This window comes from Opisthocomus hoazin, chromosome 21 (genome assembly GCF_030867145.1).
Source record: "Opisthocomus hoazin isolate bOpiHoa1 chromosome 21, bOpiHoa1.hap1, whole genome shotgun sequence".
Classification (NCBI taxonomy): domain Eukaryota; kingdom Metazoa; phylum Chordata; class Aves; order Opisthocomiformes; family Opisthocomidae; genus Opisthocomus; species Opisthocomus hoazin.
Window position 1 is genome coordinate 5312526 of NC_134434.1, and position 15723 is coordinate 5328248.

At 39.1% G+C, this 15723-nt stretch overlaps 1 protein-coding gene across 1 annotated transcript in view; it reads right to left on the reverse strand.

Moving 5' to 3' along the window:
* Window positions 1–15723, reverse strand: part of MYH10 (myosin heavy chain 10) — a 106834-nt gene that overhangs the window by 31448 nt on the left and 59663 nt on the right. The window contains exons 7-15 of the mRNA XM_075440658.1: window positions 14228–14320; window positions 10345–10408; window positions 8605–8703; window positions 7533–7676; window positions 7132–7227; window positions 3548–3666; window positions 3004–3156; window positions 2432–2605; window positions 442–615 (exon numbers count right to left, since the gene is read on the reverse strand). Of these exons, the coding sequence (XP_075296773.1) occupies window positions 442–615; window positions 2432–2605; window positions 3004–3156; window positions 3548–3666; window positions 7132–7227; window positions 7533–7676; window positions 8605–8703; window positions 10345–10408; window positions 14228–14320 (1116 nt within the window). The remainder of the gene's footprint in view (window positions 1–441; window positions 616–2431; window positions 2606–3003; window positions 3157–3547; window positions 3667–7131; window positions 7228–7532; window positions 7677–8604; window positions 8704–10344; window positions 10409–14227; window positions 14321–15723) is intronic.

The following is a 15723-nucleotide window of genomic DNA, read 5'->3' on the forward strand; positions in this document are numbered from 1 at the left end:
CCCCATCCCTCAACAGAAGATTAAAGATTGCACTAACAGTAAAAACAAAGATATCAGCTTACCCATAAAAGGGGATATACATAAAAACTTAAATGAACTAAGGAAATAAAAGTGAAGAAGGCACTGACAGCCCTAGTTCGAGCACTACTATCAACTTGGAAACACAGATGTTCAGAAGAGATTCCTTTCTATACAAGTCCTGAAAGACTCACCTGTAAGACCTGACAACAAAATTAAACTGAAATATTTGCGTAATTTATTTGTATTTTTCAGTTCTGTCTATTTGGTAACAAGAGTTCTTTTAGAGCACTCCTGAATATGTTCAAGAAAATGAAACAAGGCCACCTTCCTGCACAAGTATTTCTAAATTTGCTAGCTATACCACTTAGTACTTTCCCAAAACCAACATTTCTAACCAATTATTTAACATTTACCCCTTACCTTCCCTGCATAGTGAATAATGCAGAAGTCAGCTTTGTCCTTTAGCTGTCTTGGTTTTTGGAACTTGGAGTGGGTTCCTTGCTCTTGGACCAGTTTTTCCACAAATGTCTTGTCAGTAGCTTTAGGGAACCAGCATTCTTCATCCAGTAATGCTAACACACCAGGAGGATTTGCCTGAAATCCAGTTTGATTTAATATATGTTAATATTTTACACATATATAGATCTATTTCAAATTTTAATATTTAAAACACACCATTGAATGTCACAATAAAAAGTTGTCTGAACGGATTCAAATTCTCTTTAAATTAAAACAAGCTGTGGAGGAGTCCAGTTCAATGAACAACACTGACTGGTCCAAACAAATTCATTCCAATGCACATTGGAGCCAGACATAAGTGACCTGATCTAGTGCTGACTAGAGCCTTGCTTTGAGCACAGACTGGAATAGATGACCTCCAGAGTTACCTTCCAAACATTTCTGTGACATGTATGCACGCAACAGCTCACCCTCATCTCCACAGTAGTTAATGTCATGCTTTAATGTGGGCGAAAATGAAAAATTCTCCCTGCCAGCCACCTGATGCTACTGTGGCAGCCACCAAGCCTCCCCTTGCCAAGCCCTGTGTTGATATCCAGCAGCAGCACCCAAAAAGACTCAGGAGGCTGAGCTTGAGCAGCCAGCGCAGCTTTATATACTCCCTCTTTCCATACAATTTAAGCGCTCCACTTGAAGGTTTGTTTATCCTTAAAGTGAACGAGGGAACAAGCAACGCCTGTACTTTGCAGCTGTAGAATTGTTTGACAGAATCATCTTCCTCAGGGAAGACAGACTGATGTACACAGGAAAGCAACAGAAAAAAGTTTATAATAATTTATACTACAAAAGTTTCCAGTGAATGTAAAGTTTACACATTTGACAAGAGATGTTTCTGTGTACCTACTACATCGTATCACAGTTACAGAACCATTATGAAGGCACTGACATTTGCTTTTCAAAAAAAAAAAAAGTTGACACATTTTAGGACATTCACCTAAACATCTGCATACTGAACGCATCCACACTTACCCCCTCCGGCTTTTTGGCAGAGAGTTTACATTCCAAGGAGGCACAACTTTCTGAAGTTCCACACACAAAGTGCAAACCTTTAACTAAGGTAAGATTTCCCTTTTCCTTCTCTAAAGATAAACAACAACGTGGCTCACAGGCTTTTCAGGATGCAATGCATCATTGGCAGCTTCTAGAATACACATAATTTTACCTTCTCGAATACACATACTGTGTACACACATGCGTACATATGTGTACTCTAGAATACACATACAGAAACGTAGGGAGTAGTAACTGCAATGCCCTAGGTTTAATTTAAAAGGTCATAAAATAATTTCGACTGCATAGCGCTGACATGTGAAGAATGGTAACTTTCAGGAATTATGATCTTTGTTCTCCTTCTTCTCCCCCCAACCCAGATGCTCCTCCTGCTCTTTGAAGCCCTCTTCAGCTTCCACATAATGAGCAACCAGAAGAATACGTTAAAAAGCACAGTGATGAAAACCACCTCTAAGACACTGCTTTCCTACTTGCAAGACACATTTATGGGGAAAACTCTACCCTAAATGAAGTTTCAGAAATTTTGCTATTGATCTCAAATGAAAAAACTTTATCAGAAGTCTTGAAAACCTTTCTAACTGAGCTCCAGTAATGCAATGGCATTGTTCAATATGAAAGTGACAGGACTAAAGACTTGTTCAGTACTAGGGAAAAAAGTATAAAAAGAGTAGCTTAATAACTTTAGCCCAGTGTTCTAACTTAACATCAGGGCAAAATCACATAAGGACAAATCCTTTTACTAATACATGGTATTTCAGACTTTGGATTTCAGCCTTCAAGTCAATTCACTTCTTGTGACAGCTCCACACGAATCTCTGTACACTCCAACAGTAAAAGACAAAGCTCTTCTCCTTAGAGCATTATTAATGCATAAACTTACAGGTCGTTCAATTAAGTCAATGCAAGGCTGCAGATCCAGTCCAAAGTCGATGAAATTCCACTCTATACCCTCTCGTTGATACTCCTCTTGCTCCAGGATAAACATTGTGTGGTTAAATAACTGTTGAAGCTTCTCATTGGTGTAGTTAATACAGAGTTGCTCAAAGGAGTTCAACTACAAAAATAACATTAGCAAGCAAGAATAATTCAGTGACAGGATTTATCATGTATCTGGAAGTAAAAAATTTGCCCTTACAAGGAAATTCCCCAAAACTCTGCAACATTCAGATACATTGTGAAGAATATTGGAAAACACATTATTCAAATCTCTTATGTTCTCTGCTACCCATAATGAAATAATGTACAGTAGGAAAACCCATCATGTATAAAAATCATTTAGACTAACGTATGACTTTTCAGCACTGTAATTTAGGGTTGTCAAAGCATTTGCATGCTACAAAACAAAACCCTCCTGCAGCCTTGGACCATGCATGCATTAAGTAGCTCTAAACTTAGTCCTGAATGCACGTTAACAGGGAAAAGAAAAATCTGATTAGCAGTGTTTTGAAGTACCTCGAAGATTTCAAATCCAGCAATATCCAGAATTCCAATAAAAGACGCTCCCTGTCGTTTGGTCCTGTCCAAAGCTTTATTAATGCGGTGAACAAGCCAGCGAAAGAGGCGTTCATAGGTGGCCTTTGCCAAAGCTTCCACTGCAAAGTCTGCCTGAAAATTCAAACAGGAAAATTTATTTACCCTGGAGAAGTCACCAAAAGCAACTTCCGATCAAAATCACTGAGGAATGAATACAAGCAGTAGAAACAGCATGCAGTTTGATTAATGTTATGAAAAATTTGTTTTTAAACTGTTCCATAAAAATACCAAAAGCTCTGTGTGTCTGATACATACAACTGTGGCATTAAAAGATAAAACCAGAATAAGTTCAAGAAGAGGGAAAGTTTTTTGTATTCTACCACTGACTTTTACCATAAGAATATTTAATAATGTAGGCTTAATCAAAGTCGACAGCAGTACACACTTTATTCCAATTTTCTTTATTAAGAGCTAATCAAGATGAGGTACAGTTTTATTTCGCCTATAAAGCACCAACACTTACTTGTTCTTTGGTCTGGGCTTTCTGCACGTAGTCTCTGCCCACCTTGATGCGCGGTGTCAGTATGGCCCGGGTGAACTCCATGACGTTCATTCCCAGTAGATGGCAGAGTTTCTGTGCGACTGGGGACCAAAACAATAAATGAGAGTGCTTCAGTCCTCTACAGCAGCTCAAAACACCAATGAAGCTACCCACAAAGGCCATCGTGGGCCAACTTAACAACTGAACTCCCAGTCGAAACATCAGCCGGGGAGACGCGCTTCTGTCCGGCGGACAGACCACCGCCACCACACAGCCCGCAGCTGCAGGGCTCCCGTCTCAAAGGCTGAGGGAAGTTTCCACAGAAGTCGACCACTGAATTTTCTTACAGGAGTGCAGAAAAGACCAGATATCATGAAACTGCAGGGAAGTCACATAACCATCCATAACCCACCTACAAGCGCTCACTGGGTTACTTCAATAGGGAACATTCATTTTCTCATCTCCATACAAAAAAGCACAGCATGAGGACATCAACTCTATCATACTAACTGTTGTTTAAGAACCGTTTCAGTTTAGGCAGCTATGCCAGTGTAATGCTTCTATTACAGACTATATCAAAATACGTTGTTAAAACTTTATAAAACATGGGCTTGCAATATTTTCTATAGAATAACAATGCAAGCAGCAGCACGCTTTCTTTAGACAGCATGAACTCTCCTGGTGTCATGTTCGTTATTTGAAATTACACATTACCCACACCATCATCACATATTCTTGCTGCATCAATCACTTTTACTAAATAAATTTTCCAGGAGGTGAGGCGTTTATGATTCCATACTTCTAAAAATGAAAGTGACACTAAAGGTATTTTTAGGCCTGGGTAAGTGTTGCCCTTCAGCAGGAAGCCCTCCCCACCCTCCCATCAGTACTGTAACCCTTTATCTTTATCTGACAGCTGTCAGTTTTACTGTCAAAATGAAAAAATCTATTTTCACAAATCAGCATTGGAAAACAGATTTTAATAGAAATATGTAAGAGCTTCCTCTGTATCTTTCTTCTTTTGTGCTAGTATTGAAAACACTACTATTTGCTCTTAATGTTGAGATTCTCTGTCTGGCCGTATATTCATTAGGAGGGTTCATGAATCAACACACAACTTCATCAGTGAAATTAGGGTAGCATCACAAATTGAGCACTCCTTTCATTTTAGCTACACACGGGAGCATTTCTGTGCTTGAGGTATAAAAATACACATCGGCACCTCAGACAAAACTTACAACCCTAAGTGTCAAGTACCAAGTGCTGTCACAATCTTCAAACAAACAAAAAACAAACAAGAACTTGAAATTTTTAAGTAGCAGTAAGCATCAGCTTGGTACTGTGGCATAACGGACACTATATAAAGAGATTACAGTCTAGAGGAAGGAGGGGTTTTTGCCCCCCATGCAGTACTCCAAACACTACACTCTGCTCCTCTTTCATGAACATATGACATGGAATTTATTGGCCCTACATTTCCAGTTCCTAATAAACCATAGCTTAGGTAACAGTAACAATAGTAAACCATAGCAGAGGTAATACTAAAAATCACATCCAATTCAGAGAGTGAAGGCGGCGGCTGCCACCATTTCAGAGGTTTGACTGAAGGAAACAAAACCATTTTCAAGTCAAAGCTCTGACTTCTAAGCATAGGACTGGTTCACGCTATTACAGCTTGATTAGTCTCAGACTTAAAAAGTGTAATTCATCTTGTTTCTTTATAACTGAGGACGGTCCATTTAAAAGGTACAATTGTAGAAAGCCCCAACTATCCTGACTTGTGTTTTATTACTATTGGATTTTGGATAGAAATTTCTGAATTACTATAAAACAAAGATACTGAAAAGCTCATATCACAGTTGAAGCGCGAACTTTAATGAGGTTGCTAATGAACCTCTGCCCTTTCAGCAGAAAGCCTTCTTCCAAATCTGGTAAGCATGAAAGTCTTCTCTAAATACAGCTTCTCCCTCCCCTTCATCCATAAAGGCTATATGGCTTTCTTGTTATCTCTTGTATCTATACTTAAAATCCGTATTTTTTTATCTATATTTACTTTCTATAGGGTAGAATTTGCTTTCTGTACTCTTCGAATAGGTTCAAATCTCCACTACCCATGCAACTTCCTCCCCACCTACGGAGACACCAACCTGACCTGTTTCAGACACATCCCTTTAAATGAGGTGAATCACTATCAAGCTACAGTTACTTCTCTGGAAGACACTAGGGAAACCCATTACAGTGAGATGTGACAATACAGGTGACAAGAAGGGAGAGATCAGTTTCACTCAGTGTCTTCAGAAAGATATACTGAAAAAGGCCACAACTAAAATAAGCTTTTTTGAATACAAGAGAACAGAAACATGCTTTAACCATGATCTGAGCTTCTCAGCATCTTTGCTTTATAATTCAGAATTTTGTATCCAGCATTGTAAGTATCTAATAGTATCAATATATTTATAGCCAATATTTATAGCCAATATTATAATTCAGAAATTATGTCCAAAATACAATGGCAATACAACAAAAGTAAGACAGTCAGGAAGTAAGTATCATCGTTTTCTTTCTGCATCATACCTTCTAAATGGACAATGAGTCAGCGAAGTTGTCTAAGCTGGCACTAAAAGACAAAAAACCTAATCCATCACCCAACCTTTTTCCTCACTGTGAAACTCAAAGTGCCAACTGCCTGCCAAATGTTGCGTCAATGACTACTGATCTTTGATCCATACCTGCCTGCTGGAGCACTTTGGGCAGCAGGCCACCACCCTGAGAAATGACAAAAATTGTGGACATTGCAGGCAGCCTACATGCACAGTGATTTATTACAATTACGAAACAAGACACAGCCAAGAATTTGAGTTGTGCCTGTGCAGCGGGTCCTGCGAACGATGGTTCTCACTGCTCTTTCCACTGATGTCAATTCTCAAAGCCAGCTTTCCATGAAAGCATTTAAAAGGCTGGTACTATGTAGCAAATTAGAAACCTGAGATTTGCTTCAGCAGCTCTCTTTTGTGAAGAAATACGCTCCTCGAAATGCTGATCACATTGAAGGTACTAACAGACAAACTGAAGTTAAATCTTAGTGACACTGCCATGCCACTTCAGAAATCAGACTTTCCTAAATACAGCATTCTTATGTTCAGCCATTTCACTATGGAAGCTGTGCTTGGCGCCAAGGCTCTTATCATTGGCAAGAAAACTGCTGTCAAGAACCAAAGAAAACAAACCGATTTAAGTATGCTCTTTTTCCTAGTGCTTAAATCTTGGTAGACAGCAATAAACAAGACTACAACTGAAATACTTGTTCGAAGTTTAGAAGCAATGCAAACAGCATAAATTCTGTTGATGGATACTTAAATTTATCTGCATTACAAGAACGGAAGAGGAGGGTTTTCATGATTGCCCTTTGGCTACTACCGCAACAGCCAAGGCCTCTTTTTGGCACAGAACGCTATCAAGGAAGCTCAGAAGACTCCTCTGTACTTTTAAAGATATGCCACAAAACAACACCAGGAAGAAAGCTACAGCGCAAGTTAAAGGCAGCCATACAAACGTGATCAACTTACCAGTGTTCTCTGGCATAGAAGCTTGATCAGTATTTCTCTCCTTCTTAAAGGAAATATTTCCGAATTGTAGCACTGAAGACACCACTTTCAGCATTGCTGTGTTAACAAAAGACATATGCAACAGTTTTATTGAAGCGAGGTCAGCTTAACAATTTTTTCTCCTATTACTTGTGTCAGTTTCCTTCCAAACTCTAAGTAGGAGTTCAGAAAGGAAATAAAGTTTCTACTGCACTTTTTGGGCAAATGGCTTTATTTCAACTCTTATCATGTTAAGCAAACATTTGCTGCAGGCTGTCACGACATCAATACAACATTAAATTTGGCGACATTAAATTAGCAAGTGTGTGTGCGCAAGAGAAAAAAAAGTACACTTTACAAATTCAAAAGGCTCAGTAGCTTACACAAGATCTCGTCGTGCGAAAATCCCATAATATGCATGGCTTCCATAGTCTCCTGAAAGTTATCCTTGTCTTGTTGCCCAGGAATGGGGATGTAGCCATTAGATAAAAATCTGTAATTGTTAAATCCTTCAAGCAGCAAGTCAGCTGTATTTGGGGGGAAGGGGAAGAGACAGAAAAATAAGCTAAAGAAATGCTCTTCACACCCAACAGAGTACTCTGTTCTCACTAAATGCGCAAACTACGCTTTACAAAATCAGTTCCTCAAATACAGCTACAAGCCATTACAACAGCTTCTGAAACTCTAAAAATATGAGTATACCTTAGAAACTGAAGCCAGATACCCAGAACCTCCATCTGTAGCAACCTACATTAGTTCTTTAACACATTAAGCCTGCAAACAGAACATTACCCAACTCAGATCTAGCATAATCTCAAATCCCTATTTGGAATATCCTAAAAGCAGTATCTCTATTGAAAGGTAACAGACACAGGCAGAAATGGGGTTAGATATTGATGATTACCACATCATGGATGCTAAACACATCAGTTCTCTGAAGTCTGCACCTTTATACAGTTTCACTTATCACAACCTAACAGAAATTCCCAGTTCCCAAGAGGGGAAAAGAATAAAAAAGCAGAGCAGAAGATAACCAACATAGTACTGCAGTGGCTGAAGAAGGCTGCAGGGTTTCATTACGTTTCTGTAAAATGGCTGCTTTTCTACCCCATTTGAAGTCGTGGTCCAGAACAGATACGGCTGTCACTGCTGACCAGGTTTGTTATTTATCAGCTGGGAGCACTGCAGTTTCAATCCAGTGATTCCCAGCTAGAGGCTGCCCAAACTGGTCTTCGTCATGTAAGAGCCACTGGCTTGAAACGCTACAGTTGCTTGACAGCATACTTGATAAAACACAGAAGTTATTTCAAAACAAAGCCACCTGGCTTTCATTCTTCCTTTAAAATTCACTGTTTCAAGACCAAAGAATACTTCAAACACAACGGTGTTAACACTGAAATAACAAACGCGGCAGGCAGAAGCCAGAGGTTTACAAAACAAGATCCTCAAACTTACACTTCAGGTGTTCTCCTGCTCCAGCTAGTAGCTGATAGAAGATATGGAACGTCCGCTCATCCTTAGCCTGACGAACAGCGCGAGACTTTTCCAACAAGTCTGATTATAACTAGTCAAGGATCTTTACAGTTTTTGGTTAAAAACATTCAATGCAAACAAAACTTGCAGGCTATATAATTACTTTAAGATCAAACAGAACTTTAATAGTAATGACGGGACTATGTCTAATATGACCTTTCAGTAATTTTAAATGAGATCTCAAATTCAGACTGGTAGAAGCCCACATTTCATTTCAGCAAGGTCATTTCTTGGATGTCAACTGCACTTCCCTGCTACACGCAGCTGACAAGTGCCTGTAATGGATCAGCTGAAGTCGAAGTGAGAGGGGGAGTTGGCCGTTCTTTTTCAATCACTTCTATTGTGGTCAGAGCAGATCTCTTCATACCAAAAACCCAGCAGCTGCTGAACTCAAAAGTACTTTATCTGAACTGCATTTGTAATTTCTTTCAAGCACTAAGTTTTTACATACAAACTGCACTGTCTTTAAACAGTTCCCAAATCCAATTTGAGTAGCACACAGCATCTAATACACTGCCATAAGCTGTAATGTTATTTAAGTTTTTATTTCTTGATATTCCACATTGTAAAACAACGTGGGACAGGGATTTGAAATAACACAGGTTACGAGCAAGAATGAGTTCTTATGATGAAGAAAGCACACCCTAAGAGTTAAGTCCTCCTGTTTTTACAAAGCTCTAAGCAAAACAATTCATCTGAACTTTCATAAAGGCAAAAACTGTCCTCGTTCCCGTGCTGAATGAAAAAATCATTTATCATTAAAGCATATTTTGCATAACTATAGAACTTTCCCAGCCTTATTGGGAAATTAGATTTTATGATAGTTCCAAACATTCAATGAATTTAAAATTAAGCAGTTTAACTCATGGCAACGGAATGAAAGCTTAACTGCAGCATTTTTATGATTCATACCCACACGATAATGTTTACCAAGACTCCCAATTTCATAATTTTATGAACACCCTATTGCTATTCCCCCAGGAAAGAGGCTAAACAAACTAAAAAAAAAATACACACATATTTTTAGTATGAAGAGAACAACTTTAGACAAAGGCTTTCAGTGCAAGTATTTTTACTTGTTCTTACACAATCATAAATAAAAACGAACCTTAAAGCTAAAATTAAATTAGGCTTCAGTATTAGTTGCTAGTAGGTCTCATGTTATTGAGTCTATGCTGGTATCCAGAAGACCTAAGAAAGCAGAAGGCATCCCAGCACTTCCAGCTCTGTCACTTTATAATGAGCATCACCTCCTTCCCGGCAGAGAGCTGCTCCTGCAGTGCTGACAAGAACAAAACCAAGCTTTTGGCACAATACAGTAGCTCAGCTTCTGATTAGGAAGGTGTTTTTTCTAGAAATGTTCATAGCGCAAGCACACTTTCAATGGTTTGTCTGTTTAACATACCCTGGTTTTAAGGCTAGTCTGAAGAGTCAGCAGATTTCAGAGGGCTAAATTTTGGGGTATCCAATTTCTGAGCACGAGGAAGCACGCTGAATTTGTGATATTTGATCTGCTGTTTTGAAACAAAGGAAGAGATGGATGTTGTCAAAGGAATGTAGACATGTGGTACCCTTTCACTGCATTCCAATAGATTCTAGGGTTAAAAGCAAAACAAATCGTGAACCTTGCATTTTACAACGACATGGCATTAAGTAGGATACATGTCTCGATGTTGGCCCCAACAATATAACCAGTAACATCAAAGTTAATCCTAATGAACTTTCCCTGCAAAAAGAGAGATTTTTTGTAATTACGAATTTTTATTAAGACAACAATGCTGTCTATATAATAAACACATAATCCCACTTGCATTCATATAAAAAGCACTTCACACAAATTCAAATGAAATCTTTTCCCCTCAATGTGCTCAGCCGTTGTTTCAATGGAATATGTTACACTGCACACAAACACCTTCTGAAGAGCAAAGAAAGAGAATTCTAGAGATGCCTGTAATCCAGACTTCTAAAAACTTTTTCTGAAAGTGAATCTCAGTTTCTCTCATTGACTGCACATGCTGTCCAAGGTTGAAAGGAACACTGAGATTTGAAGTGCACATATTACTAAAGCAAACTCACTGGTGCCTAAGAGTGCCTTATCTGCAGCAATCCGTGCTGCCCAGCCCATCACACTGCTTCTTCCACTTCCAAAACCAGGACAGCTGCTATCTGCACAGCCTCTCCTTTCTAGCAGTTGGTAAAGAAAGGACAGAGAGAGACAACATACCCGTTTCTTCCACACACGCCTCCTTTTCTCCACTAAGAACCAAATAAAAAGCACATTGCCCACACACAGAGCAGCTCTTGGAAAGAAAGTGGTTGCAAGTGGATAGATTATACCAGTTCTAAGCCACATCGGCTCCCCTGTCCGATTTGTCATTTGGCTATGAACAAACCCAACAGGACAACATGCTCTGGCTCAGAGCTGGACTGTTTTTAACAGCACCATTACTGTATTTCAGGTTTGCGCTCAAGAAACTGTTAGGTATTCCCCTGGTTGCAAAGGTGTGAAGAAACCAATGGAAACAGCCAGTGACTACACTGGGCTCTCCATTTTCATAGCACACAATTTCTGCAGTCCTCTGTCCACACATGAACAGGTTTTGGAGATTAGGGACCATCACAGTAGTTTGCTACGACCTGTCTTAAACACTTCTTTTGATGGTATCTGCACAAAGCCACCTACCAGTATCTTTTGTGGAGGCCTTCTGAAAGCGCTTTTACAATCAGTATGCAAATCCTCACTTATCTCAAGTCTGCTGATTAGTGCTATATTAATAAGTTAAAGTGAATTCCTGTTTGGCAGATCCTTTCAGCTCAGGGACTGTACTGCTGATTTTCATATTAAATATTCTACTCAGTCCTGTAGAATATATGTATTCTAGCAATGGCCCAACCTAGCAAGTGTGTATACCAGGAGGTATATTGCCATGCTGTAGACTTCTGCCTGAACAAATTGCTGCAATCTTTTGAGCTATTGCAATGTCTTACCAGAACATCCTACCCTTCAACTTCCCTGATAAAGCCCATTCACGTCAAAAAGATTTGTGTGAACAAGAGTGACCAAGTTTCTCCCTCCAATCACACCAGCGAATCCAGAGAAAGGCACAACCCCACCTACCAGCCTTACCTTGGCTTAGTGTCAGAGCAAAGCAACTGCTCCGTGACTGTGGTTGTACATCTTTAACTCCAAGCGATTTCTACAAGTTTCAAGAAAACTGGTGCAATACTTTAAATTAGCTTCAATGGTTCCTCCTACTGCTTAATCTGCAGTTTGGCTGGAAAGCCAGTGGCACCAGAAGGGCCACGCCAAGGAACAAGACTTGTTTTCAAGCATATCCTGTCAGGCACCAGCACTTGAACTCAGACTAAATATGAAGAAACAGAACACTAAGCTCAGCCTGTACCTGAAGCATTTATACTTTCTGCTCAGTAACAATTCCAGAAACCTATAACTGTCAAAGAATGAACTGACATTTTACCGAAATTCAGCCAATAGACTAGATATAACATGCATGTGCCAGCACTAGCATGTCAAGAATGGCAGCTGACAACTTGTTACCCAGAACAGGTACCATAGCCTTCTTCTAATGACATGGCTTGAATTTGCCACATTAGATGTGAAAACAGACATGAAGCATTACGTAAGGTCTAGTCAGCGGCTTTTTCTGATATAATTCAGAACGACTTTACTCTGCTCAACACTTAAAAGTTATCTAATTTCTGCTCTCAAGTTACCAGTTCCATGAACAAAAATAATTGAGAGGAAATGCAGTCATTAAACGAGCTGACATACCAGAAGAGGGGACCTACACGCTCCCTGCCTCAAAGTTCAGTCATCACTGGAGTCTCTACTACAGATGTCACTTATCTAGCTCATCTTCTTAAAAGCAAAATTAATATATCCTTTTGGCTAGTGCTAGCCAATCTCGCTATGAAATCTTTAATTTATCAGTTAAAAACTGTAGTAGTGGTCATCTAACAACTGAATTCTGTTTATACCATCATTACAGCACCAAGTACATTGCTTTGTAAAAACCACATCAGAAGGAAGTGTTTAGTTCTGCAATATGAACTCAGTAAGCCCATTCTCCTGTCAACTGTAAACTAGAGACTTCTTTTCCTAAAAAACAAGGAGAATACTGCCTTTGATAGAAGAAAAAAAAAAAGAACAAAATAATTGATTTGACACCAGCCTTATTTCAGCCCCATCTGGTATCATCAGCAAGCAGGGAACAGGCTGGCATCCTCACACTGCACAGTGAAGACTGACAAGCCTGTATGGGCTGAACAACAGCACTTCTCACTTTGTGGGAGGATATATGTTTTTTAAGTCAGGTTTTAAAATGGTTGTTACTAAAGATTATTTCTCTGCATGAGATGACACCATCTGGAGTGCATTATACTTGCTCCTTCGTAAAAATAGAGCTAGAGCCATCCGAGTGATTAGGTTCATGATAGCAATGTAGATTTCAATATAATACAAACCAGATGCTAACATCTTTTAGGAAAACAGTATCATCATTAAACTGGTACAATCTTTGATGGATTCAAGACGTGTAAGAAAGTAGAATTACTGCACAGTGACACCCGTTGATATTATAAATCCTATACCAAACACATATAAGCACCAAGCAATAGTGTAAATAACGTGCCTATAAAATTCTCAAAGTTTGAATTTCTGCAGTACTCCGGTCTCCCTTCTTGACTGAAAAGGCTAACGGATTTAATCATACAGTTTCCCAGAGTCCTTATCGCTGGAGCTGAGTTCATACACTATAAATCCAAGCAATTGTTGAAATGTCAACGCAGCCAAGAAATCTTTCATTTGTTCTGCACATTTTAGTTGTGTTCTCACAAGAAAAAGAGATTTAATACCTCCTATACAGTTTTAAAGTTGTACTAAAAACATCTTTCCCCAAAAATAGGAGGTGGCACTATTTTTCCCCCCTTCAAAGCAAAGGAAGTTTTAAGAAGTGATAAATAGCTACTCACCCTAAGTTCCACCACTATTTTTAAAACAATGGGACACATCAAGACTGTTTATCTGCCACACAAACAGTATCTGAACACAAGGTACTGACCCAGCGAAAACATCAACCAGTTACAGGAGTGCCCAACACCCTGAGTAAGTCATACTCTCTTTTTGACTTTCCTTCAGTAAATCAGTCAGAGCAGAAGGGTGTGCAAATTTAGAGGAGGTTTTATATGCAAGCTTTGTGGTTTTTTAAAAAAATTGAGAATGTTCTCTCTAAACCAATCCATTGATGAAGTCATAGCTATCGACAAGAAGGCTACTTATCTAGCCAAATTCCACCTTGATGCCGTACTCCTTCATGCTTTATAGTAGTTTCAGCAGTAATTTGTGCACACAAGCCACAGTTTAGCTCTACGGCATAGTTATGTTTTTACAGAAAGCATTATAAAAGAACCTGAATTCATGGAGGAAAGAACAAATAAAGCTTCTGATATTAGTTAGCTTGATTCCTAAAAAGGGAACAACAGTAATCCAGATTTACAGGCTCTAAAGAGAAAAGGAGTAACTCACAAAGCGGGAGGAGTTGTCATTTTTCACTGTCTTTGCATTCCCAAAGGATTCCAGAATGGGATTCGCCTGAAGCAGCTGACGCTCCAGCTCTCCCTAAAAACCACACAAACAGAAAAATAAAGGGACATAAGCACGGCGCACAGGCGATTAAGGGTTCCTATATTCTGCTTCTTCCCAACAGTCATTTTACCCAGGTTGTGGCAGTGATGCCACCTTCAGAAGGGGTTCATCATTTTCCCCCTCACTTCTAAATCCGCTGATACGTCTCCTCCATCCAGTGAAGAATGTGTTTTGTTTTTTTGTTGAGTTTTTAGGGGTTTGTTTTGTTTTTAGACACACACACATACACACACACAGAGCAGTGACCAAATAAGACATAACAGATGTTGAAAATCATTGAACATGGACTAGAAAATTCACATTTAGGGCTAATGAAATTAGGCACAGACTTTGAGTGCTTAAGGGGAAAAAATAATTTGACTGTTTTAATATTGTAGTGCGAGGTTATTCTTAAGCTTCCTGTTCAGTGATTTGACAATATAGCTACTTTGGAATATGTATTCTCAAACTTAGTTTCAAATCAGCGAAATACTCACTTTCAGTCAGTCAGACATTTAGATCATTGCAGCATCTCTGACCTGAAAGCACCTGAGCAGCACGCCAGAAAGGCATAATGGGAACTGAGCAACACCAAATACAAAGATCATGTTCAGACTGCTCAATTCAGCCAGCATTGCTGAGTATGTTTAATGCATTTTAAGTGTTTAAGTTCAAGCCAATGGATGTAGAAATCAAAGCACTTATCTTAAGGAAATTGCACAACGGCTTTTACATTTGCTGTCCATGAGGAGGTCTGGTAACAAAAAAGTCTGTGCTGCTTCCATGAGCCCAGGAGGCACGGATGGGCATAGGAAAATACAATATTGCCTTCCTGCTCTGAAGGATGGTTTAAAAAAAAAAAAAGTGAGGCTATCTGGAATGTAGTCTCAAAAACTGATGTTTGTGTTCATAAACCTGCTTTTTCCAATCATTTATAGCACAGAGATGAATAAAGGCCCCAGTCTGAGCATCAAAGAATGGGAAACATAAGTCTCTTAAAGCTTGCATATGAAGTAAATTCTTACACAGGAATTTAAAAAATTCACTAGTTAACACCTAAAAGAGGCTTTTATATGTATATCGAAATGTATTTCAAGTCCTCCAGGAAACCAATAGCTGCTTGTTCTTTAATGTGACCTCAAGTTATCTACTCAAAACTTGTTTACTTCTAAATATATTCCCTTTGGGACTACACATTCTCTGAATTCTGAAGTAACCAAAGAAGAAACAATTGTGTGAGCCTTAGCCCAGAGCACATGAAGCACTACTGAGGACACAGTGCCTATGCACAGTATGTTAGGTCTGCCAGCATTACAGTTCTCCGGAGCACTTTTAAACTGGCAAAAAATCCATAATTAGAGAAAAACTAGATCCCTGTTATAACCACTACGTGCAAG